Source organism: Coregonus lavaretus, assembly GCF_964263955.1.
Source record: "Coregonus lavaretus genome assembly, chromosome: 21".
Classification (NCBI taxonomy): Eukaryota; Metazoa; Chordata; class Actinopteri; order Salmoniformes; family Salmonidae; genus Coregonus; species Coregonus lavaretus.
In genome coordinates this window covers 3,457,966-3,483,803 of record NC_140008.1, presented here as the reverse complement: position 1 = coordinate 3,483,803, position 25,838 = coordinate 3,457,966, and the positions used below count along the sequence as shown (strand labels likewise).

General features: G+C 45.4%; 1 protein-coding gene across 1 annotated transcript in view; it reads right to left on the bottom strand.

Annotated features, from left to right (window-relative positions):
• Nucleotides 1-138: 138 nt before the first annotated feature.
• LOC311148698 (eosinophil peroxidase-like) overlaps nt 139-25,838 on the bottom strand; it is a gene marked incomplete at both ends in the record, with an annotated part of 30,629 nt that continues 4,929 nt past the window's right edge. The window contains 11 exons of the mRNA XM_084185677.1: nt 139-272; nt 958-1,122; nt 1,450-1,661; nt 2,718-2,892; nt 3,103-3,165; nt 10,107-10,277; nt 15,742-16,000; nt 17,386-17,546; nt 19,604-20,015; nt 21,307-21,513; nt 25,539-25,668. Coding sequence (XP_084041803.1) covers nt 139-272; nt 958-1,122; nt 1,450-1,661; nt 2,718-2,892; nt 3,103-3,165; nt 10,107-10,277; nt 15,742-16,000; nt 17,386-17,546; nt 19,604-20,015; nt 21,307-21,513; nt 25,539-25,668 — 2,089 coding nt within the window. The remainder of the gene's footprint in view (nt 273-957; nt 1,123-1,449; nt 1,662-2,717; nt 2,893-3,102; nt 3,166-10,106; nt 10,278-15,741; nt 16,001-17,385; nt 17,547-19,603; nt 20,016-21,306; nt 21,514-25,538; nt 25,669-25,838) is intronic.

Here is a 25,838-nt window from a genome sequence, read left to right as displayed (position 1 = left end):
TCAATTTCATTTAAATAAAACAATTTTAAATATACTTTTCAATTACGTAAATAAGACATTGAATATCAGTTTACTTCCTGAATTGACAAGGAAATGATGAAATTGACCCCAACCCCTGATACATTATAATGACCTTTATCACCTGGACATCATTATGATGACGTACCTTCTGCAACAGGCCAGTATAATAAACATGACGGCCACGCCCCCAACCACAGCTATAACAGCAGAGATGACTGAGACTGCAGAATGGTAGGAGGACAGGTCCAGCTCTGGGACACACAACATACAAACAGAGGAACAATTACACTGGTTCACATGTTTATTAAGGGGGCTCTATTCAATCCGTAGCACTGAAGCGTTACGAAATATAAAAGGTACATTTCCGATTGAGCCGACATATGCAGCATTTACCGTAAATTCAGTCTCGGCTGGACTTCCGTGATACGGATTGAATAGAGCCCTTAGTATCGATTAACGTCTGTAGATGGTCAGAAATTAGGATTGATTACCGTCTGTAGATGGTCAGACACATGAACAGATGTATAGAATGTATAGAAGGTATAGAATGTATAGAAGGTATAGAATGTATAGAAGGTATAGAATGTATAGAAGGTATAGAATGTATAGAAGGTATAGAAGGTATAGAATGTATAGAATGACTACCTGTACACGTATATGCCCCAGGTGTGTTGAGGCAGTCCATGTTTTGGGGGCACGGGTTTGGCTGATCGGCACACTCATCGACATCTACAGCAAATCAGTCAGAATACTAAACTAAAGACATGCATGTCGCCTGTAGTGACTTAATTAAACTCTCTCTCTCTCTCTCTCTCTCTCTCTCTCTCTCTCTCTCTCTCTCACTCTCACTCTCACTCTCACTCTCACTCTCACTCTCACTCTCACTCTCTCTCACTCACTCACAAACACCCCAGCCCACTCCACTCCACTCCATACCGTGGCAGGTTGGGGGAGCTGGACTCCACTGATAGTTGTTGGGGTCACAGGTCACAGAGGATGGACCAATCAGCTGATAGCCTAGACCACACTGGTAGTAGATGATGGAGTCACAGAGCAGAGAGAAGCCTGACTGTAACCTGGGGACTGGACCGCAACGGGGATCTGGAGAGCGGGAGGGAAGAGGGAGGGAGGGAGTGAGGGAAGAGGGGGAGGGAGGGAGGGAAGAGGGGGCGGGAGGGAAGAGGGGGAGGGAGGGAGGGAGGGAGGGAAGTACAGTGATGATGAGGTCGCAGTAGAGTAGACTGTAACCTGGAGACTGGACCACAGCTGAGGAGGTCAGATGATAATCAACAGTTTCAGCCTGTTGGAGAGGACCGGCCTGAGCAAGGCTCTGCACAGAATCCCTGATCTACTGAAATACACGTATCTTGCATACCAAGGAGTTGCTCGATTTCTTTACCGACTCCATTAGGGTTAATAGAACAGTACCTGTGTCGGGCTCCTTCCAGGCAGAGAGGTTAAGGTGTGGGATGAGGGGGTGGCTGCAGGCCAGCATGTCTTCTGGGCTAACCGTACGGCTGAAGGGGTCGGAGGGAACACGTGTGATGTGTGTGTTGTCACAGATGATACGGGATAAGGACACGGTGTGGAGGTGAGCTCTCTGGGTGCTGGTGAACACACCATCTCTCTCCCACCAGAACCTGACAGAGGGAGAGAGGTTGCTGGGTAGGCAGACATTCTGTAGGGCCGATTCAAACAGACACATTGGGTGGGCAGATATCTCAGACATACACTTAGTGTACAAAACATTAGGAACACCTTTCTAATATTGAGTTGCACCCCCCTTTTGCCCTCAGAACAGCCTCAATTCGTTGGAGGCATTGACTCTACAAGCTGTTGAAAGCATTCCACAGGGATGTTGACTCCAATGGTTCCCACATTTGTGTCAAGTTGGCTTGGTGGACCATTCTTGGTACACACGGGAAACTGTTGAGCGTGAAAAACCCAGCCGCATTGCAGTTCTTGACACTCAGTTCCTGGCACCAATTACCATACCCCGTTCAAAGACACTTAAATATTTTGTCTTGCCCATTCAACCTCTGAATGCCACACATACACAATCCATGTCTCAATGGTCTCAAGACTTAAAAATCCTTCTTTAACCTGTCTCCTCCCCTTCATCTACACTGATTGAAGTGGATTTAACAAGCGACATCAATAAGGGATAATAGCATTGACCTGGATTCACTCGGTCATTCTATATCATGGAAAGAGCAGGTGTTCTTATGTTTTGTCCGCTAGGTGTATATGGTACTCCATGTAGTCATGAGATTCATGTATTTTTGGAAATGATCAATATACAATATATATTCATTCAAACAATTTTATATTGCAAACCTGTCTAAGGCCAGGGCTCAATCCGGACCCGCGGACGATCCGCGTTGTAGCGCGGGTGACATTTAAAGGTCATTTCCAGATTGAGCCGGCATTTGCAGCATTTACTTTGAATGTGATCTCTGCGACCGCGGTAACAATGCCTTTAAATGGTGCATAGCCAAAAAAGGGGTGACCGGATTGAATCCCAGCCTAATTGTTATTACATGTTTGCGTTTCACAACCTTGTAACACCTTGACATTGTTTTGCGAGTGTTGCTGTGGGCAGAGGGTCCCTGGTTCGAGCCCAGTTTGGGGTAGAACAGGGATGGAAGATTTACTGTTACACGTGACAAATAGAGTGGAACACCATCTCATCTCACCTGTCTCCGTCTCTCAGTGCTCTGAACTGCCTGGCCAGTAGACAGGACAGGAGGGGTCCCACCCGGCCCCCAGGTAGAGGAGGCTCTGAGATGGCCCCCACCCATACGTCGATGTTCTGGGACGTACCGTACAACAACAGGAACTTCTCAGCCAGACCAGGGTTACCCAGGATACCTGCCAGGTCAGAGGTCAGACGACCATGATGGAAATACGTTGGAACACATTTTTGTCCTTTATTATCCTTCATGGTTTTAAATGCAGTGTGGTGCAGTGTATACAAACATGAAAACAAGTTGTCAAAACCTAAAAACGGTGTGTTATCCTCAAATAAGTTTGGCTGGAATGTATTTTTTGAATGATCAAATATTCAGTTTATCTATCTACCTGCCAGGTCAGAGGTGGTGTTGGGAACAGAGAGACCACAAAGCCCACGCCACGAGCTGTAACCTGGTAGAGCAGGAGGTAGGGGGAGGAGAGAATGATGGAGGGGTAGAAGAAGAAGAGGAGGGGTAGAAGAAGAAGAGGAGGGGTAGATAGAAGAAGAGGAGGGGTAGATAGAAGAAGAGGAGGGGTAGATAGAAGAAGAGGAGGGGTAGAAGAAGAAGAGGAGGGGTAGAAGAAGAAGAGGAGGGGTAGAAGAAGAAGAAGAGGACGGGTAGAAGAAGAAGAAGAGGAGGGGTAGAAGAAGAAGTAGGAGAAGGAAGAAAAGAAGTGGAGTTAAAACAACAACAAGGATAAGTCCAGTTGGGCCGTCTTCTAACATGTACGTTTGAGAACAAATGATAAGTCCAGCTGGGCCGTCTTCTAACATGTACGTTTGAGAACAAGGATAAGTCCAGTTGGGCCGTCTTCTAACATGTACGTTTGAGAACAAATGATAAGTCCAGTTGGGCCGTCTTCCAACATCTAAGTTTGAGAACAAGGATAAGTCTAGTTGGGCCGTCTTCTAACATGAACGTTTGAGAACAAGGATAAGTCCAGTTGGGCCGTCTTCTAACATGTAAGTTTGAGAACAAGGATAAGTCCATTTGGGCCATCTTCTAACATGTAAGTTTGAGGACAAGGATAAGTCCAGTTGGGCCGTCTTCTAACATGTACGTTTGAGAACAAGGATAAGTCCAGTTGGGCCGTCTTCTAACATGTACGTTTGAGAACAAGGATAAGTCCAGTTGGGCCGTCTTCTAACATGTACGTTTGAGAACAAGGATAAGTCCAGTTGGGCCGTCTTCTAACATGTACGTTTGAGAACAAGGATAAGTCCAGTTGGGCCGTCTTCTAACATGTACGTTTGAGAACAAGGATAAGTCCAGTTGGGCCGTCTTCTAACATGTACGTTTGAGAACAAGGATAAGTCCAGTTGGGCCGTCTTCTAACATGTACGTTTGAGAACAAGGATAAGTCCAGTTGGGCCGTCTTCTAACATGTACGTTTGAGAACAAGGATAACTCCAGTTGGGCCGTCTTCTAACATGTAAGTTTAGGTGTATACTATAAGTAAGTCGCTCTGGATAAGAGCATCTGCTAAATGACAAAAATTTTATGTAAATGTAAGTACTGTTATACTGTTTAATATAACCAGCAGGGACCAGGTAGGCCTGTACTAATATAGTATAGTAGTATATAGTTCAGTACTGATATTACCAGGCAGGCCATGGTCTATATAATATAGTATATAGAAGGACTGCCCGTTCCATGATCTCGCCATCACGGTTGACAACTCCGCTGTGTCCTCCTCCCAGAGTGCGAAGAGCCTAGGCGTGACCCTGGACAACACCCTGTCGTTCTCCGCCAACATCAAGGCGGTGACCCGCTCCTGCAGGTTCATGCTCTACAACATTCGGAGAGTACGACCCTGCCTTACACAGGAAGCGGCACAGGTCCTAATCCAGGCACTTGTCATCTCCCGTCTGGACTACTGCAACTCGCTGTTGGCTGGCCTCCCTGCCTGTGCCATTAAACCCCTACAACTCATCCAGAATGCCGCAGCCCGTCTGGTGTTCAACCTTCCCAAGTTCTCTCACGTCACCCCCCTCCTCCGCACACTCCACTGGCTTCCAGTTGAAGCTCGCATCCGCTACAAGACCATGGTGCTTGCCTATGGAGCAGTGAGGGGAACGGCACCTCTGTACCTTCGGGCTCTGATCAGTCCCTACACCCAAACGAGGGCATTGCGTTCATCCACCTCTGGCCTGCTGGCTCCCCTTCCTCTGCGGAAGCATAGTTTCCGCTCAGCCCAGTCAAAACTGTTCGCTGCTCTGGCACCCCAATGGTGGAACAAGCTCCCTCACGACGCCAGGACAGCGGAGTCACTCACCACCTTCCGGAGACATTTGAAACCCCACCTCTTTAAGGAATACCTGGGATAGGATAAAGTAATCCTTCTACCCCCCCCCCCCCCCCAAAAAAAAATAATAATTGTAAAGTGATTATCCCACTGGCTATAGGGTGAATGCACCAATTGGTGAGTCGCTCTGGATAAGAGCGTCTGCTAAATGACGTAAATGTGCCCTTGAGCAAGGCACTTAACCCTAATTGCTCCTGTAAGTCGCTCTGGATAAGAGCGTCTGCTAAATGACTAAAATGTAAATGTAAATGAGAACAAGGATAAGTCCAGTTGGGCCGTCTTCTAACATGTACGTTTGAGAACAAATGATAAGTCCAGTTGGGCCGTCTTCTAACATGTACGTTTGAGAACAAGGATAAGTCCAGTTGGGCCGTCTTCTAACATGTACGTTTGAGAACAAATGATAAGTCCAGTTGGGCCGTCTTCTAACATGTACGTTTGAGAACAAGGATAAGTCCAGTTGGGCCGTCTTCTAACATGTACGTTTGAGAACAAATGATAAGTCCAGTTGGGCCGTCTTCTAACATGAACGTTTGAGAACAAGGATAAGTCCAGTTGGGCCGTCTTCTAACATGTAAGTTTGAGAACAAGGATAAGTCCAGTTGGGCCATCTTCTAACATGTAAGTTTGAGAACAAGGATAAGTCCAGTTGGGCCGTCTTCTAACATGTAAGTTTGAGAAGACGGATAAGTCCAGTTGGGCCCTCTTCTAACATGTACGTTTGAGAACAAGGATAAGTCCAGTTGGGCCATCTTCTAACATGTAAGTTTGAGAACAAGGATAAGTCCAGTTGGGATGTCTTCTAACATGTACGTTTGAGAACAAGGATAAGTCCAGTTGGGCTGTCTTCTAACATGTACGTTTGAGAACAAGGATAAGTCCAGTTGGGCCATCTTCTAACATGTAAGTTTGAGAACAAGGATAAGTCCAGTTGGGCCGTCTTCTAACATGTAAGTTTGAGGACAAGGATAAGTCCAGTTGGGCCGTCTTCTAACATGTAAGTTTGAGAACAAGGATAAGTCCAGTTGGGCCATCTTCTAACATGTAAGTTTGAGATCAAGGATAAGTCCAGTTGGGCCGTCTTCTAACATGTAAGTTTGAGAACACGGATAAGTCCAGTTGGGCCGTCTTCTAACATGTACGTTTGAGAACAAGGATAAGTCCAGTTGGGCCATCTTCTAACATGTAAGTTTGAGAACAAGGATAAGTCCAGTTGGGCCGTCTTCTAACATGTACGTTTGAGAACAAGGATAAGTCCAGTTGGGCCGTCTTCTAACATGTACGTTTGAGAACAAATGATAAGTCCAGTTGGGCCGTCTTCTAACATCTAAGTTTGAGAACAAGGATAAGTCTAGTTGGGCCGTCTTCTAACATGAACGTTTGAGAACAAGGATAAGTCCAGTTGGGCCGTCTTCTAACATGTAAGTTTGAGAACAAGGATAAGTCCATTTGGGCCATCTTCTAACATGTAAGTTTGAGGACAAGGATAAGTCCAGTTGGGCCGTCTTCTAACATGTACGTTTGAGAACAAGGATAAGTCCAGTTGGGCCGTCTTCTAACATGTACGTTTGAGAACAAGGATAAGTCCAGTTGGGCCGTCTTCTAACATGTACGTTTGAGAACAAGGATAAGTCCAGTTGGGCCGTCTTCTAACATGTACGTTTGAGAACAAGGATAAGTCCAGTTGGGCCGTCTTCTAACATGTACGTTTGAGAACAAGGATAAGTCCAGTTGGGCCGTCTTCTAACATGTACGTTTGAGAACAAGGATAACTCCAGTTGGGCCGTCTTCTAACATGTAAGTTTAGGTGTATACTATAAGTAAGTCGCTCTGGATAAGAGCATCTGCTAAATGACAAAAATGTAATGTAAATGTAAGTACTGTTATACTGTTTAATATAACCAGCAGGGACCAGGTAGGCCTGTACTAATATAGTATAGTAGTATATAGTTCAGTACTGATATTACCAGGCAGGCCATGGTCTATATAATATAGTATATAGAAGGACTGCCCGTTCCATGATCTCGCCATCACGGTTGACAACTCCGCTGTGTCCTCCTCCCAGAGTGCGAAGAGCCTAGGCGTGACCCTGGACAACACCCTGTCGTTCTCCGCCAACATCAAGGCGGTGACCCGCTCCTGCAGGTTCATGCTCTACAACATTCGGAGAGTACGACCCTGCCTTACACAGGAAGCGGCACAGGTCCTAATCCAGGCACTTGTCATCTCCCGTCTGGACTACTGCAACTCGCTGTTGGCTGGCCTCCCTGCCTGTGCCATTAAACCCCTACAACTCATCCAGAATGCCGCAGCCCGTCTGGTGTTCAACCTTCCCAAGTTCTCTCACGTCACCCCCCTCCTCCGCACACTCCACTGGCTTCCAGTTGAAGCTCGCATCCGCTACAAGACCATGGTGCTTGCCTATGGAGCAGTGAGGGGAACGGCACCTCTGTACCTTCGGGCTCTGATCAGTCCCTACACCCAAACGAGGGCATTGCGTTCATCCACCTCTGGCCTGCTGGCTCCCCTTCCTCTGCGGAAGCATAGTTTCCGCTCAGCCCAGTCAAAACTGTTCGCTGCTCTGGCACCCCAATGGTGGAACAAGCTCCCTCACGACGCCAGGACAGCGGAGTCACTCACCACCTTCCGGAGACATTTGAAACCCCACCTCTTTAAGGAATACCTGGGATAGGATAAAGTAATCCTTCTACCCCCCCCCCCCCCCCCCCCCCCCAAAGAAAAAAAAATTGTAAAGTGATTATCCCACTGGCTATAGGGTGAATGCACCAATTGGTGAGTCGCTCTGGATAAGAGCGTCTGCTAAATGACGTAAATGTGCCCTTGAGCAAGGCACTTAACCCTAATTGCTCCTGTAAGTCGCTCTGGATAAGAGCGTCTGCTAAATGACTAAAATGTAAATGTAAATGAGAACAAGGATAAGTCCAGTTGGGCCGTCTTCTAACATGTACGTTTGAGAACAAATGATAAGTCCAGTTGGGCCGTCTTCTAACATGTACGTTTGAGAACAAGGATAAGTCCAGTTGGGCCGTCTTCTAACATGTACGTTTGAGAACAAATGATAAGTCCAGTTGGGCCGTCTTCTAACATGTACGTTTGAGAACAAATGATAAGTCCAGTTGGGCCGTCTTCTAACATGAACGTTTGAGAACAAGGATAAGTCCAGTTGGGCCGTCTTCTAACATGTAAGTTTGAGAACAAGGATAAGTCCAGTTGGGCCGTCTTCTAACATGTAAGTTTGAGAACACGGATAAGTCCAGTTGGGCCGTCTTCTAACATGTACGTTTGAGAACAAGGATAAGTCCAGTTGGGCCATCTTCTAACATGTAAGTTTGAGAACAAGGATAAGTCCAGTTGGGCCATCTTCTAACATGTAAGTTTGAGAACAAGGATAAGTCCAGTTGGGCCGTCTTCTAACATGTAAGTTTGAGAACACGGATAAGTCCAGTTGGGCCGTCTTCTAACATGTACGTTTGAGAACAAGGATAAGTCCAGTTGGGCCATCTTCTAACATGTAAGTTTGAGGACAAGGATAAGTCCAGTTGGGCCGTCTTCTAACATGTAAGTTTGAGAACAAGGATAAGTCCAGTTGGGCCATCTTCTAACATGTAAGTTTGAGATCAAGGATAAGTCCAGTTGGGCCGTCTTCTAACATGTAAGTTTGAGAACACGGATAAGTCCAGTTGGGCCGTCTTCTAACATGTACGTTTGAGAACAAGGATAAGTCCAGTTGGGCCATCTTCTAACATGTAAGTTTGAGAACAAGGATAAGTCCAGTTGGGCCGTCTTCTAACATGTACGTTTGAGAACAAGGATAAGTCCAGTTGGGCCATCTTCTAACATGTAAGTTTGAGAACAAGGATAAGTCCAGTTGGGCCGTCTTCTAACATGTACGTTTGAGAACACGGATAAGTCCAGTTGGGCCGTCTTCTAACATGTACGTTTGAGAACAAGGATAAGTCCAGTTGGGCCATCTTCTAACATGTAAGTTTGAGAACAAGGATAAGTCCAGTTGGGCCGTCTTCTAACATGTACGTTTGAGAACAAGGATAAGTCCAGTTGGGCTGTCTTCTAACATGTACTTTTGAGAACAAGGATAAGTCCAGTTGGGCCATCTTCTAACATGTAAATTTGAGAACAAGGATAAGTCCAGTTGGGCCGTCTTCTACTATGTAAGTTTGAGGACAAGGATAAGTCCAGTTGGGCCGTCTTCTAACATGTACGTTTGAGAACAAGGATAAGTCCAGTTGGGCCGTCTTCTAACATGTACGTTTGAGAACAAGGATAACTCCAGTTGGGCCGTCTTCTAACATGTAAGTTTAGGTGTATACTATAAGTAAGTCGCTCTGGATAAGAGCATCTGCTAAATGACAAAAATGTAATGTAAATGTAAGTACTGTTATACTGTTTAATATAACCAGCAGGGACCAGGTTGGCCTGTACTAATATAGTATAGTAGTATATAGTTCAGTACTGATATTACCAGGCAGGCCATGGTCTATATAATATAGTATATAGTACAGTACTGATATTACCAGGCAGGCTGTGGTGTATATAATATAGTATATAGTACAGTACTGATATTACCAGGCAGGCTGTGGTGTATATAATATAGTATAGTAGTAGTAATATGTTACTAATATTACCAGGCAGGCTGTGGTCTATATAATATAGTATAGTAGTATAGTACTAATATTACCAGGCAGGCTGTGGTCTATATAATATAGTATACTAGTAGTAATATGTTACTAATATTACCAGGCAGGCTGTGGTCTATATAATATAGTATAGTAGTATAGTACTAATATTACCAGGCAGGCTGTGGTCTATATAATATAGTATAGTAGTAGTAATATGTTACTAATATTACCAGGCAGGCTGTGGTCTATATAATATAGTATAGTAGTAGTAATATGTTACTAATATTACCAGGCAGGCTGTGGTCTATATAATATAGTATTGTACTAATATTACCAGGCAGGCTGTGGTCTAAATAATATAGTATAGTAGTATAGTACTAATATTACCAGGCAGGCCGTGGTCTCGGCCCCGCTGTAGGTTGAGGGCTCCCAGGTCTAGTGGCATCCCACCCTGGGCCTGGAACAGTCTTTCAGTTAGCTCCTCAACCATCATCTGGCCTGGCATCTGGAGCTTGGCTGGGGAGAGGAGTAGGCCACGCAGCACTGGATCTATACCACCTGAGAGAGGTGGGAGAGAGGTGGGGGAGAGAGAGGAGAGAGGTGAGAGAGAGGTGGAGGGGAGAGAGGAGAGAGGTGGCCGAGAGGTGGGGGAGAGAATACCCAAGAAGACTCAAGCCTGTAATCGCTGCCAAAGGTGCTTCAACAAAGTACTGAGTAAAGGGTCTGAATACTTATGTAAATGTGATATTTCGATTTTTTATTTTGAATAAAAAACCTGGTTTTGCTTTGTCATTATGGGTTATTGTGTGTAGATTGATGAGGAAAAAAACAACATTTTAAGACATTTTAGAATAAGACTGTAACGTAACAACATGTGGAAAAACATTCTATTGGCTGCAAGACTTTTGTATAATAATTTAAATTGAAAAGTTTGTGTGTGACCTAACTCCACCAGTCCTATTTATGATATAATTTACAAAGATTATACCGTTGTAATTTTTTTTCGCTCAAAATAATGCTTTTTTATTTTAAATTAGTATATTGGAGTTTAACCATAATATTTGTTCTAATATTTGTTCTGTCTTTTCTGGTGGATTAAACTGAAATTGAAACCAGCTTTCTATTGCTTGTTTTAAAAATAGCGATATTTTGGAGATTATTTCATTTTCAAATAACCGAAAGTGAGAGGTTGTAATACGAATGAAGGGAACACAGGGTGAGACATTCCTACTAATCTGCTGGAGAACCAGTTTGGATATAAGTATATTTTTTGTATGACTGAAGCCTTTAGTGAGAGGTCCAGTGCTTTAATATTTAATAATTTCTGCCCTTCCGAATACATATTCATTATAAAAATAGGCCCGTTCAATTTTGTCTGGCTTGCCGTTCCAAATAAAGTGGAATATACTTTGCTCATATATTTAAAAAACCAAGTTGTTAGGTGTAGGCAGGGCCATAAAGAATTAATCAGGGTGATTTTTTCACAAATAGACAGGTGTTGTCCTTCCAATGGTAGTAAAATCGTATCTAATTTGGCTAACTTTCTATTAAAATGTATTGCAGTGAGGTCATTTCTTTCTTTTGGGATATGAATACCGAGCATGTCCACTTCACCATCAGACCATTTTATTGGTAAACTACACGGTAATGTAAAAGTTAAAGATCCAATACGTAATATGGTGCATTTATCATCATTCGGTTTTAATCCAGAGAGGTAAAAAAAGTATCTAAATCCTCTATGAGGCTGTGCAGGGATCCAAATTGGGGATTTTAAAGAAAATATGAATCGTCAGCGTACAATGACACCTTTGTTTTTAAGCCCTCGATTTCTAATCCCTTGATATTATGGAAATTATTGGATCTGATTTTAATACCTAACATTTCCATGGCTATAATAAATAGATATGCCGATAGTGGACAACCTTGTTTTACTCCTCTTGACAGTTTAAAACTTTCTGAGAAGTAGCCATTATTTACTATTTTACACCTGTGGTTACTATACATAACTTTAAACCGTTGTATAAGAGATTCTACAAAATTAAAATAGTCCAGGCATTTATATATAAATTCCAGTCATACTTTATCAAAGGCCAGCTATGAATACCAGGCCTGGTTTCCCAGATTTTTCATAGTGTTCTATTGTTTCCAGTACTTGTCTTATATTATCTCCAATGTATCGTCCATGTAAAAAATAAAAAACGGTCTAATTAGGATGAATAATATCTCACAATACCTTTTTAATTCTATGCACTATGCATTTTGCTAAGATTTTGGCATTACAACACTAAAGTGTTGTCTCCAGTTTTTTAGGTGGACTGGATCTTTATATTTACCACCTGGGTCCTGTTTCAGTAATAGTTAAATCAGACCTTCTTGCTGAGTATCTGATAGTCTACCATTTTTATATGAGTGGTTGAAACATGTTAATAATCGACCTTTGAGTACATCAAAAAATATTTGATATACCTCAACTGGCATTCCATCCAGCCCTGGAGTTTTCCTGGACTTGAAGGCTTTAATTGCATCTAGAAGTTCCTCCTCTGTAATTTGGCCTTCACATGAGTCATTCAGTATAGCTGTTAATTTTACACTATTAATAGAAAAAAATCCTTACAATTAACTTCAGTTAGTGGAAATGGAGGAGACTGAAATGAAAACATGTGCTTAAAGTACTTTGCTTCCTCTTTCAAAATAGAGATAGGTGAATCATGGATGACTCCGTCATTTGTAACACGTTTCTGTAAATTCTTTAACGGTAGCATTTCTAGCATTTTCCCCCATATTCCATCCAGTTCACTTTATTTTTTATAAAATATTACATTTGATATTTCTTGAAAAAGTTCCTCCATTTATTTTTGTCCTCTAACTTATTCTGTGCCTCTATGGAATAGTTTTTATTGCTATCTATCTATCTGTACTGTTAGTTCTTCTATTTCCTTTTTTAAGATGACCTACAGTGGGGTCAGCCACCAATTTAGTCAGCCACCAATTGTGCAAGTTCTCCCACTTAAAAAGATGAGAGAGGCCTGTAATTTTCATCATAGGTACACGTCAACTATGACAGACAAAAATGAGAAAAGAAATCCAGAAAATCACATTGTAGGATTTTTAATGAATTTATTTGCAAATTATGGTGGAAAATAAGTATTTGGTCAATAACAAAAGTTTCTCAATACTTTGTTATATACCCTTTGTTGGCAATGACACAGGTCAAACGTTTTCTGTAAGTCTTCACAAGGTTTTCACACACTGTTGCTGGTATTTTGGCCCATTCCTCCATGCAGATCTCCTCTAGAGCAGTGATGTTTTGGGGCTGTCGCTGGGCAACACAGACTTTCAACTCCCTCCAAAGATTTTCTATGGGGTTGAGATCTGGAGACTGGCTAGGCCACTCCAGGACCTTGAAATGCTTCTTACGAAGCCACTCCTTCGTTGCCCGGGCGGTGTGTTTGGGATCATTGTCATGCTGAAAGACCCAGCCACGTTTCATCTTCAATGCCCTTGCTGATGGAAGGAGGTTTTCACTCAAAATCTCACGATACATGGCCCCATTCATTCTTTCCTTTACACGGATCAGTCGTCCTGGTCCCTTTGCAGAAAAACAGCCCCAAAGCATGATGTTTCCACCCCCATGCTTCACAGTAGGTATGGTGTTCTTTGGATGCAACTCAGCATTCTTTGTCCTCCAAACACGACGAGTTGAGTTTTTACCAAAAAGTTATATTTTGGTTTCATCTGACCATATGACATTCTCCCAATCCTCTTCTGGATCATCCAAATGCACTCTAGCAAACTTCAGACGAGCCTGGACATGTACTGGCTTAAGCAGGGGGACACGTCTGGCACTGCAGGATTTGAGTCCCTGCCGGCGTAGTTTGTTACTGATGGTAGGCTTTGTTACTTTGGTCCCAGCTCTCTGCAGGTCATTCACTAGGTCCCCCCATGTGGTTCTGGGATTTTTGCTCACCGTTCTTGTGATCATTTTGACCCCACGGGGTGAGATCATGCGTGGAGCCCCAGATCGAGGGAGATTATCAGTGGTCTTGTATGTCTTCCATTTCCTAATAATTGCTCCCACAGTTGATTTCTTCAAACCAGGCTGCTTACCTATTGCAGATTCAGTCTTCCCAGCCTGGTGCAGGTCTACAATTTTGTTTCTGATGTCCTTTGACAGCTCTTTGATCTTGGCCATAGTGGAGTTTGGAGTGTGACTGTTTGAGGTTGTGGACAGGTGTATTTTATACTGATAACAAGTTCAAACAGGTGCCATTAATACAGGTAACGAGTGGAGGACAGAGGAGCCTCTTAAAGAAGAAGTTACAGGTCTGTGAGAGCCAGAAATCTTGCTTGTTTGTAGGTGACCAAATACTTATTTTCCACCATAATTGGCAAATAAATTCATTAAAAATCCTACAATGTGATTTTAAGGATTTTTTTTCCTCAATTTGTCTGTCATAGTTGACGTGTACCTATGATGAAAATTACAGGCCTCTCTCATCTTTTTAAGTGGGAGAACTTGCACAATTGGTGGCTGACTAAATACTTTTTTTCCCCACTGTAAATTGTTTTTTTTTTAAAGATGAGTATTGAATTGCATGGCCTCTAGGAAAAAGTAAGTTATAAATTATTCTGTCTTGGTTAAAAATAATTTGTCATCCAGTAGCCTTTGATAAAATTTCCAATATCCTCGCCCTTGCAGAAATTCTGTAAGAGTAATGTGTATACCAATTATTTGATGGTCCGACAGCGTTCTGTCCCCTATCAACACACTTTTAAACGTTTGGTGCCAGTGAGAATGCCATAAGAAAGTAGTCATGACGACTAGCTTGATTGAGCCTCCTCCATGTATATCTCACTAGATCAGGATATTTAAGCCTCCATATAACCACTAGTTCCAATATATCCATAATATTAATAATTTCCTTAAGTGCATGAGGGTGATAGTTTGTAGTGTGATTTCCTTTACGGTCCATTGAGGTACTTTAAACCGTATTATAATCTCCCAACATAATAATGGAGTCATGTATTGCCTGTAAGCTTGCGTTCACCTTTCTGCCTTGGCTGCATAGGCTACTAAAACGGATAAGGACTTCTCGTTAGTGGGTGGGTCGCTCAGGTCGGAGTCTAGGACATAGGGTTGGCACTGTTCCATCATGATACGACTAAAATAAACAAACTAAATGACAAAAAAAAAACATATAATAATAATAATTAAAAAATAAATTAAAAAAACTCACTTAACTCATCACACATTTCCAATCACACAAAACACACCCCATCTTCCTACACACCCGCACTCCCCCGACATACAGTTTACACCCGTACCCACATATTGTGCCTTTTTGTGTCCTGGATTTATTATTTCATGAATTGTCCTATCTTTTATCTATTTTTAAATACTAAACATAAAAAATAGAATACAAATTATTTTACAACATTCGATAACTTGAATAGTATAGTGTATTTATAGATTCTTTATTAATTGTTGTATTTCACTATTTCAGTTTATAAATGTTTTATTACAATCCCTACCATTAATAGTTTTGGATGTTCCATTTGACTTAGAATAGCCATGGAGTAGTCTTGGTGTCTCTGAACAGTTGGTTATCAATGTACAGTTTCACGACTACGAGAGCTACACGTCTCCCTTTTAGTCTATTGTCTTTGAAGAGTGGGTACGGCACTTTGCGTCGTTCTGCGATTTCCTTTGGGAACTGATCGTTCATACCTATTTTAAAGCCGGCGAGTCTTTTGCCCATAATTGTATCTTTAACATATTAAACATATTCTATTCTTATTTACAATGAAAGCGACTCCAAAATGACACAATACATTATTTACCATTCATTTCTGGACCAAATACTTAACTTTTTCCTACTTTTAATACACATACAAGCACATTAAGCCTACTGCTGGACTAAAAAACCTATTTCAATGGAGAATCTCTATTGAGAATGCTTTATAGTCCAGGACTAGTCTTAATCTGTGTCCGGGAAACTGGCCCTAATGTAAAATGTCTCACCCTCCTGTACGACCCTCCAGGAAGCGAAAAGGGAGTGGTGTAGGGGCAGAGGTGGGTGCTGTGGGGCGAGGCTGTACCCGGGGCCAAGGCGGGCCACCATCGGCTGCACGGTGACGTGGGCAAAGCGGAATGCGGCGGCTGAGAAGACGTTAGCGATGCTGGGGTCAGTCTCAGGGTCGTAGCCCCTGTACGGAGGCATCAGGAGGGAGGAGGTGGTCTCACCCAGGACCCTGGGCAGGTAGTGCTCCCAGGTCAGTATCTGGGGGAGGAGGAGAATGGGGGGGGGGGGGGGGGGGGGTGAGACTATCGATCCACTGCAATACAATAAAAAGCACGACTGCACCCACACCAAAACTCCATCGTCGGCCTGAGAACCAACAATGACGAGTCAGCCTATAGGGAGGAGGTAAGTGAACTGGCGTTGTGGTGCCAGGACAACAACCTCTCCCTCAACGTCAGCAAAACAAAGGAGTTGATTATTGACTTCAGGAAAACAGAGGATCCACCCTGATCCACATCAACGTGACTGCAGTAGAGAGAGTCAGCCGTTTTAAGTTCCTCAGCGTTCACATCACAGAGGACATGACGTGGAAGAACAAAACCACGACTCTTGTCAAGAGGCGCAACAGCATCTCTACTTCCTAAGGTGGCTGAATAAATTTGGCATGCCACCCCGGGTCCCCTCCAAATACTACCGCTGCACCATCGAGAGCGTCCTGACCGGTTACATCACGGCCTGGTACAGGAATTGCTCCGTCCACGACAGCAAGGACCTCCAGCGTGTGGTGAAGATGGCCCAGTACATCACTGGGACCATGTTCCCACCCCATCCAGTACATCACTGGGACCATGTTCCCACCCCATCCAGTAATAATAATAATAATAATAATATGCCATTTAGCAGACGCTTTCTATCCAAAGCGACTTACAGTCATGCGTGCATACATTTTTTTTTGTGTATGGGTGGTCCCGGGGATCGAACCCACTATCTTGACGTTACAAGCGCCGTACTCTACCAGCTGAGCTACAGAGGACCACATCACTGGGGCCGTGTTCCCACCCATCCAGGACATCTACTTGAAACAGTGCCTGAGGAAGTCCTGCAGCATCATCAAGGACCCCCCACACCCCCCAGCCACGAGCTGTTCACTCCCTTACTGTCAGGCAGACGGTACCGGAGCATGAGGTCTGATACCAACAGGCTCAGAGACAGTTTCTATCTACAAGCCATCAGACTGTACCGGAGCATGAGGTCTGATACCAACAGGCTCAGAGACAGTTTCTATCTACAAGCCATCAGACTGTACCGGAGCATGAGGTCTGATACCAACAGGCTCAGAGACAGTTTCTATCTACAAGCCATCAGACTGCTGAACACTTGAACCGGACTGACCACCTGCTCTGACTCTGACACACACACACACACACACACACACACACACACCTGCAAGTAAGCATTTCATTGGACGGTGTATCCCGTACATACACAGAAGGAACCTGCAAGTAAGCATTTAATTGGACGGTGTATCCCGTACATACAACTAATAAAACTTGAAAGAATAGGAAGCTAAATAAACAGCACCTAGACCCCAGACCCTGGAGGAGGCTTCATCTGTCTGGGAAACAGACCCATAGTGTGTGTACCTGGTGAACAGCCCCCATGATCTTCCTGGCCTCCTGGTACAAGGTGTCTGGGCTCCAGTGAGGGTTGAGGAGGTGCAGCTCTCTGACCAATCTGTTGTGTTCCCTCAGGAACAATGTGTGGAGCGCTATCATCCCCAGGTGCTCATTGGCCCGTGAGTCACCTAGACAACAGAATACAGGAAGTTTGACCCATAGACATACAATTACTAGAAGGAAGAGCTATCAAGGTGCTCATTGGACCGTGAGTCACCTAGACAACAGAATACAGGAAGTTTGACCCATAGACATACAATTACTAGAAGGAAGAGCTATCAAGGTGCTCATTGGCCCGTGAGTCACCTAGACAACAGAATACAGGAAGTTTGACCCATAGACATACAATTACTAGAAGGAAGAGCTATCAAGGTGCTCATTGGACCGTGAGTCACCTAGACAACAGAATACAGGAAGTTTGACCCATAGACATACAATTACAGGAAGGAAGAGCTATCAAGGTGCTCATTGGACCGTGAGTCACCTAGACAACAGAATACAGGAAGTTTGACCCATAGACATACAATTACTAGAAGGGACACTATGTACCTGGTGAGTCAACTGGACAACACTTTACTTAAATTGTTTTAAGAATGTATATGAGCCTTTATAATGTCTTACAATAAGCCTTATTATTAATGGGAACCGCTAGATGTTTAACCCGAGGTCTGCTACAGTACATTAGCAACGGTCATAGAAATTGTTAAAAGGTTTTTAAAACACTTCTAACAAATACAACTGTTTGACAATGGATGAAGATCCTCCAAACTTTTAGAAATTGTATAATCCATCAGATATTGACTGAATTATAGCACATAAAACATTTTACTGGCATGGACAAATAATGAATGGAGTTCAGGGATTTTGAATAGTTTGTGTTAAAACAAAGAAAATTATGTGTGCCTCATTTGCATAAATGCACTAGATTATTTGCATATATGACTAAATTAACATAAATGGGTGGAACAGGGCTGCAAGCACCAAACACTTGCTCTGTCTACCCTACCATCACTCACCTGCGCTGTCAAGACTGCCTCATTAATTACTGTTGTTGTCACGTTGTCTTGCATAATTCAACAGGTGTGTCAATAGCAGGACACCCTTTGATAAAAAGTCAACGGGCTTGGCTCGAGATGACACCTATCTAAACATCCTTTACATCGTTTGCGAGATGTGACATAATATCACTATAATCCAAGTGTTCATTTTCAGAAGTTTGCTTTCATTTCAGCGCATCTAATTTGTAAAAATGTCAACTGTATTAAATGATTGCTTTTTTTCAACTCCACAAAAAATGAACACCCATCATAACACATTTATCTTTCTTTTCGTTCTTGTGATGTACTTGTCGAGACGGTGCATTAAATCCTAGACGAAGCTTTAGATTCAAAGGAAAGACAATGCATTCCATAGAGCCCATTTCAGCCATTACCGGCTGAAATACACCTTTATGGAACAACGGGGACTGTGAAGAGACACACACAAGGGTATAGACACATGCATACGCACACATTGTGATATTGTTGTATGGTGGTATTAAACATTTTGTATTGTAGATAGGTAGTGGTGTAATAATGTCATGTGAAGTACTGTTTTATATTTTGTTTTATATGTAATGTAAGTGCATTAATATGTTTGGACCCCCAGGAAGAGTAGCTGCTGCCTCGGCAGGAACTAATGGGGATTCCATAATAAACCCCAGGAAGAGTAGCTGCTGCCTTGGCAGGAACTAATGGGGATCCATAATAAACCCCCAGGAAGAGTAGCTGCTGCCTTGGCAGGAACTAATGGGGATCCATAATAAACACAAATACAAAAATACCGGGGTGTGTTTGACAGGTCATTGCGAACTTTTCCGCGGTGGTAACGGTAACGGGGAAAAACATCAGGCACAAGCAAGAGTATGAAAGAGTCACAGGAGTAAAATGAAAGCAATCAAATCCAGCGAGATTTAAGTGACAAGTGGATTATGAATCCCTCAAACACAGGAAATAGATTGCTGAAAAAGACAGATCCTCAGGTGGGCGGGGCATACAGGACATACTGTATCTAGGCACATAGTTCAGAGCAGCAGATAACTAGGTTGTTAGTGTAAAGCACTTTGTGAGAGTAGTTGATGCAAAAAGGGCTTTATAAAAACATTAGATTGATTAATTGATTAATTGATTGATGGATTGTGCCATACCTGCTTGGAAACAGGATGTAATATTCTCCTGTTCTGTTGGTGCAGTAGCAGATGTCTCAGAAGCACTTGTGGCTCCGGTGGTGTTGGCCCCAGACCCGCTTCGTGGCCCACAGGGATCCAGGCGTCCCTGCAGGCGAGGCAGGTAGGGCAAGTAGCCGAGGCCCTGGTCTGAGGCCTGGTCATTGAGGGCCAGCAGACCCAGTGGAGAGGAGTGGTTCCTCAGGGCCGCGGCCAGGGGGGAGGAGCTACCGTAAACCATACTGGCATCTACGAATGAGGTGATGGCGTTCAGTTGCTCCCGGTGATGGTGGAGTGTGGCCCCGGGGAAAGCTCCGCTCCCGACACAGCTGGGTGCCGAGCGGAAGAAAGGCATGCAGCTCTGGATACCGGTACGAGGGTCTGACAGCGGGATCTGGGGAGAGGGGAAGAAAGGCATGCAGCTCTAACACTAACCAACCCAATGTTACCATGTAATGCTTACAGGACGAAGAACAGTTTCTAAATAACGTAATGTTGCCATGTGATGCTTACAGGACGAAGAACAGTTTCTAAATAACGTAATGTTGCCATGTGATGCTTACAGGACGAAGAACAGTTTCTAAATAACGTAATGTTGCCATGTGATGCTTACAGGACGAAGAACAGTTTCTAAATAACGTAATGTTGCCATGTGATGCTTACAGGACGAAGAACAGTTTCTAAATAACGTACACTCCCTTACATTTAGTGTGTTAGGATTGGAAGGTGAGTTAGTGTTAGGATGGGAAGGTGGGTTAGTGTTAGGATGGGAAGGTGGGTTAGTGTTAGGATGGGAAGGTGGGTTAGTGTTAGGAGGGGAAATCAAAGGAATATGGACTGCAGTGCTGAGAGAAGATGGATAGAAAGAAACCGACGAGTGAGAGAAAGAAGGAAGGAGCATAAACAGAACCAGCTGGGTCACATGACAGGGCGGGGCCGGACAGGTGTACCTCACCTGTAAAGGGAAGCAGGTAGTGTTGTGGCCAGGGAAGATAATTGCACTCATATAGCGCTTGGCTTTTCCACCAGGTGCTCAAAGCACTTCCCATAGTAAGGGAGAGGTGCACCTGCTTAATGGCTTTTGTCAATGTACTGTCAGTATGTATGCTGTTTCTCTGTTGCTCTGTTCTGGACTTCTCTGTTGCTAATTTGTTATTCATTTTTTTACTAGGAGTGTCTCACCTGTATAGGGAAGCAGGGAGTGTCTCACCTGTATAGGGAAGCAGGGATGTCACACCTGTATAGGGAAGCAGGGAGTGTCTCACCTGTATAGGGAAGCAGGGAGTGTCTCACCTGTATAGGGAAGCAGGGAGTGTCTCACCTGTATAGGGAAGCAGGGAGTGTCTCACCTGTATAGGGAAGCAGGGAGTGTCTCACCTGTATAGCGTAGCAGGGAGTGTCTCACCTGTATAGGGAAGCAGGGAGTGTCTCACCTGTATAGGGAAGCAGGGAGTGTCTCACCTGTCTAGGGAAGCAGGGAGTGTCTTACCTGTATAGGGAAGCAGGGAGTGTCTCACCTGTATAGGGAAGCAGGGAGTGTCTCACCTGTATAGGGAAGCAGGGAGTGTCTCACCTGTCTAGGGAAGCAGGGAGTGTCTCACCTGTATAGGGAAGCAGGGAGTGTCTCACCTGTATAGGGAAGCAGGGAGTGTCTCACCTGTATAGGGAAGCAGGGAGTGTCTCACCTGTATAGGGAAGCAGGGAGTGTCCCGGCTGCAGGTGCGGGTGCAGTCGGCCCCGGTCCTGAAGGCAGCTGTACTAGGACTCTGAGGGGTCAGAGCGAAGTCATGGTCTATCCACTGACCCCACTCCACCAGCAGGTGGGACAGAGATGAGTCCAGAGAGATGTTCTCATTGTGGGTGTATAGAACATCCTGGGATACCAGGCGCACCTGGAGAGAGGTGGGAGGAGAGAGGGAGAAGGAGGTAGAGAGGGAGAAGGAAGGAGAGAGGGTGGTGGGAGGAGAGAGGGAGAAGGAGGTAGAGAGGGAGAAGGAAGGAGAGAGGGAGGTGGGAGGAGAGAGGGAGAAGGAAGGAGAGAGGGTGGTGGGAGGAGAGAGGGAGAAGGAGGTAGAGAGGGAGAAGGAAGGAGAGAGGGAGGTGGGAGGAGAGAGGGAGAAGGAGGTAGAGAGGGAGAAGGAAGGAGAGAGGGTGGTGGGAGGAGAGAGGGAGAAGGAGGTAGAGAGGGAGAAGGAAGGAGAGAGGGAGGTGGGAGGAGAGAGGGAGAAGGAGGTAGAGGGAGAAGGAAGGAGAGAGGGTGGTGGGAGGAGAGAGGGAGAAGGAGGTAGAGAGGGAGAAGGAGGTAGAGAGGGAGAAGGAAGGAGAGAGGGAGGTGGGAGGAGAGAGGGAGAAGGAAGGAGAGAGGGTGGTGGGAGGAGAGAGGGAGAAGGAGGTAGAGAGGGAGAAGGAAGGAGAGAGGGAGGTGGGAGGAGAGAGGGAGAAGGAAGGAGAGAGGGTGGTGGGAGGAGAGAGGGAGAAGGAGGTAGAGAGGGAGAAGGAAGGAGAGAGGGAGGTGGGAGGAGAGAGGGAGAAGGAGGTAGAGAGGGAGAAGGAAGGAGAGAGGGTGGTGGGAGGAGAGAGGGAGAAGGAGGTAGAGAGGGAGAAGGAAGGAGAGAGGGAGGTGGGAGTAGAGAGGGAGAAGGAGGTAGAGAGGGAGAAGGAAGGAGAGAGAGTGGTGGGAGGAGGATTGAGGAGGGAGGAGGAAAGAGAGAGGGAGGAGGAGAGGAGGGAGGAGGAGAGAAGAGGGAAGAGGAAGGAGAGAGGGAGGAGGAGAGAGGAGGAGAGAGGGAGGAGAGAGGGAGGAGGAGGAGGAGAGAGGAAGGAGGAAGGAGAGATGGAGGAGGGAGGAGAGAGGGTGAGGGAAAAGGGAGGAGGAAGGAAAGATGGAGATGGGAGGAGAGAGGGGGAGGGAGGAGAGAGGGAGCAGGTTGTAATTATAGGACTCTAACCGGGGGCAGGGTGTAGTAGATAGGATAGGACTCTTACCTGGGGCAGGGTGTAATTATAGGACTCTTACCGGGGGCAGGGCATAGTAGTTGGATAGGACTCTTACCGGGGGCAGGGTGTAGTAGATAGGATAGGACTCTTACCTGGAGCAGGTTGTAATTATAGGACTCTTACCAGTGCAGGGTATAGTAGTTGGATAGGACTCTTACCGGGGGCAGGGTGTAGTAGATAGGATAGGACTCTTACCTGGGGCAGGGTGTAATTATAGGACTCTTACCGGGGGAAGGGCATAGTAGTTGGATAGGACTCTTACCGGGGGCAGGGTGTAGTAGATAGGATAGGACTCTTACCTGGAGCAGGGTGTAATTATAGGACTCTTACCAGTGCAGGGTACAGTAGTTGGATAGGACTCTTACCGGGGGCAGGGTGTAGTAGATAGGATAGGACTCTTACCTGGGGCAGAGTGTAATTATAGGACTCTTACCAGTGCAGGGTATAGTAGTTGGATAGGACTCTTACCGGGGGCAGGGTGTAGTAGATAGGATAGGACTCTTACCTGGGGCAGGGTGTAATTATAGGACTCTTACCAGTGCAGGGTATAGTAGTTGGATAGGACTCTTACCGGGGGCAGGGTGTAGTAGATAGGATAGGACTCTTACCTGGGGCAGGGTGTAATTATAGGACTCTTACCAGTGTAGGGTATAGTAGTTGGATAGGACTCTTACCGGGGGCAGGGTGTAGTAGATAGGATAGGACTCTTACCTGGGGCAGGATGTAATTATAGGACTCTTACCAGTGCAGGGTATAGTAGTTGGATAGGACTCTTACCGGGGGCAGGGTGTAGTAGATAGGATAGGACTCTTACCTGGGGCAGGGTGTAATTATAGGACTCTTACCGGGGGCAGGGTATAGTAGTTGGATAGGACTCTTACCGGGGGCAGGGTGTAGTAGATAGGATAGGACTCTTACCTGGGGCAGGGTGTAATTATAGGACTCTTACCAGTGCAGGGTATAGTAGTTGGATAGGACTCTTACCGGGGGCAGGGTGTAGTAGATAGGATAGGACTCTTACCTGGAGCAGGGTGTAATTATAGGACTCTTACCAGTGCAGGGTATAGTAGTTGGATAGGACTCTTACCGGGGGCAGGGTGTAGTAGATAGGATAGGACTCTTACCTGGGGCAGGTTGTAGTTATAGGACTCTTACCGGGGGAATGGTGTAGTAGATAGGATAGGACTCTTACCGGGGGCAGGGTGTAATTATAGGACTCTTACCAGTGCAGGGTATAGTAGTTGGATAGGACTCTTACCGGGGGCAGGGTGTAGTAGATAGGATAGGACTCTTACCGGGGGCAGGGTGTAATTATAGGACTCTTACCAGTGCAGGGTATAGTAGTTGGATAGGACTCTTACCGGGGGCAGGGTGTAGTAGATAGGATAGGACTCTTACCTGGGGCAGGGTGTAGTTATAGGAATCTTACCGTGTGCAGGGTGTAGTAGATAGGATAGGACTCTTACCTGGGGCAGGGTGTAGTAGATAGGACTCTTACCGGGGACAGGGTGTAGTAGATAGGACTCTTACCGGGGGCAGGGTATAGTTATAGGACTCTTAACAGGGCAGGGTGTAGTTATAGGACTCTTACCGGGGGCAGGGTGTAGTTATAGGACTCTTACCGGGGGCAGGGTGTAGTTATAGGACTCTTACCAGTGCAGGGTATAGTAGTTGGATAGGACTCTTACCGGGGGCAGGGTGTAGTAGATAGGATAGGACTCTTACCTGGGGCAGGGTGTAGTTATAGGACTCTTACCGGGGGCAGGGTGTAGTTATAGGACTCTTGCCGTGTGCAGGGTGTAGTTATAGGACTCTTACCAGTGCAGGGTATAGTAGTTGGATAGGACTCTTACCGGGGGCAGGGTGTAGTAGATAGGATAGGACTCTTACCTGGGGCAGGGTGTAGTTATAGGACTCTTACCGGGGGCAGGGTGTAGTTATAGGACTCTTGCCGTGTGCAGGGTGTAGTTATAGGACTCTTACCGTGTGCAGGGTGTAGTAGATAGGATAGGACTCTTACCTGGGGCAGGGTGTTGTAGATAGGACTCTTACCGGGGACAGGGTGTAGTAGATAGGACTCTTACCGGGGGCAGGGTATAGTTATAGGACTCTTAACGGGGGCAGGGTGTAGTTATAGGACTCTTACCGGGTGCAGGGTGTAGTTATAGGACTCTTACCGGGGGCAGGGTGTAGTAGATAGGATAGGACTCTTACCTGGGGCAGGGTGTAATTATAGGACTCTTACCAGTGCAGGGTATAGTAGTTGGATAGGACTCTTACCGGGGGCAGGGTGTAGAAAATAGGATAGGACTCTTACCTGGGGCAGGGTGTAATTATAGGACTCTTACCAGTGCAGGGTATAGTAGTTGGATAGGACTCTTACCGGGGGCAGGGTGTAGTAGATAGGATAGGACTCTTACCTGGGGCAGGGTGTAATTATAGGACTCTTACCAGTGCAGGGTATAATAGTTGGATAGGACTCTTACCGGGGGCAGGGTGTAGTAGATAGGATAGGACTCTTACCGCGGGCAGGGTGTAATTATAGGACTCTTACCAGTGCAGGGTATAGTAGTTGGATAGGACTCTTACCGGGGGCAGGGTGTAGTAGATAGGATAGGACTCTTACCTGGGGCAGGGTGTAATTATAGGACTCTTACCAGTGCAGGATATAATAGTTGGATAGGACTCTTACCGGGGGCAGGGTGTAGTAGATAGGATAGGACTCTTACCTGGGGCAGGGTGTAATTATAGGACTCTTACCAGTGCAGGGTATAGTAGTTGGATAGGACTCTTACCGGGGGCAGGGTGTAGTAGATAGGACTCTTACCGGGGGCAGGGTGTAGTTATAGGACTCTTACCGGGGGCAGGGTGTAGTTACAGGACTCTTACCGGGGGCAGGGTGTAGTTATAGGACTCTTACCGGGGGCAGGGTGTAGTTATAGTAGGTGTGTTCAGGGTCCCAGCCCCTAGGGACCCCTCTGACGTCCTCGTACTCTGGGGGGAGCCAGCGGGAGTACGGGGTGTTGGCTGCACCCCACTTAGGGTGCTGTCTGGAGAGGGGTGACAACGTGGGTGACATACACAAACTACAAATCATGTCAAATCAAACACTAATTTCCTTTTCACACTGTAGTTTCAACCTGAACCCTAATGGCTGGATGTTGTCTTTTCACACTGTAGTTTCAATCTGAACCCTACTAGCTGGATGTTGTCTTTTCAC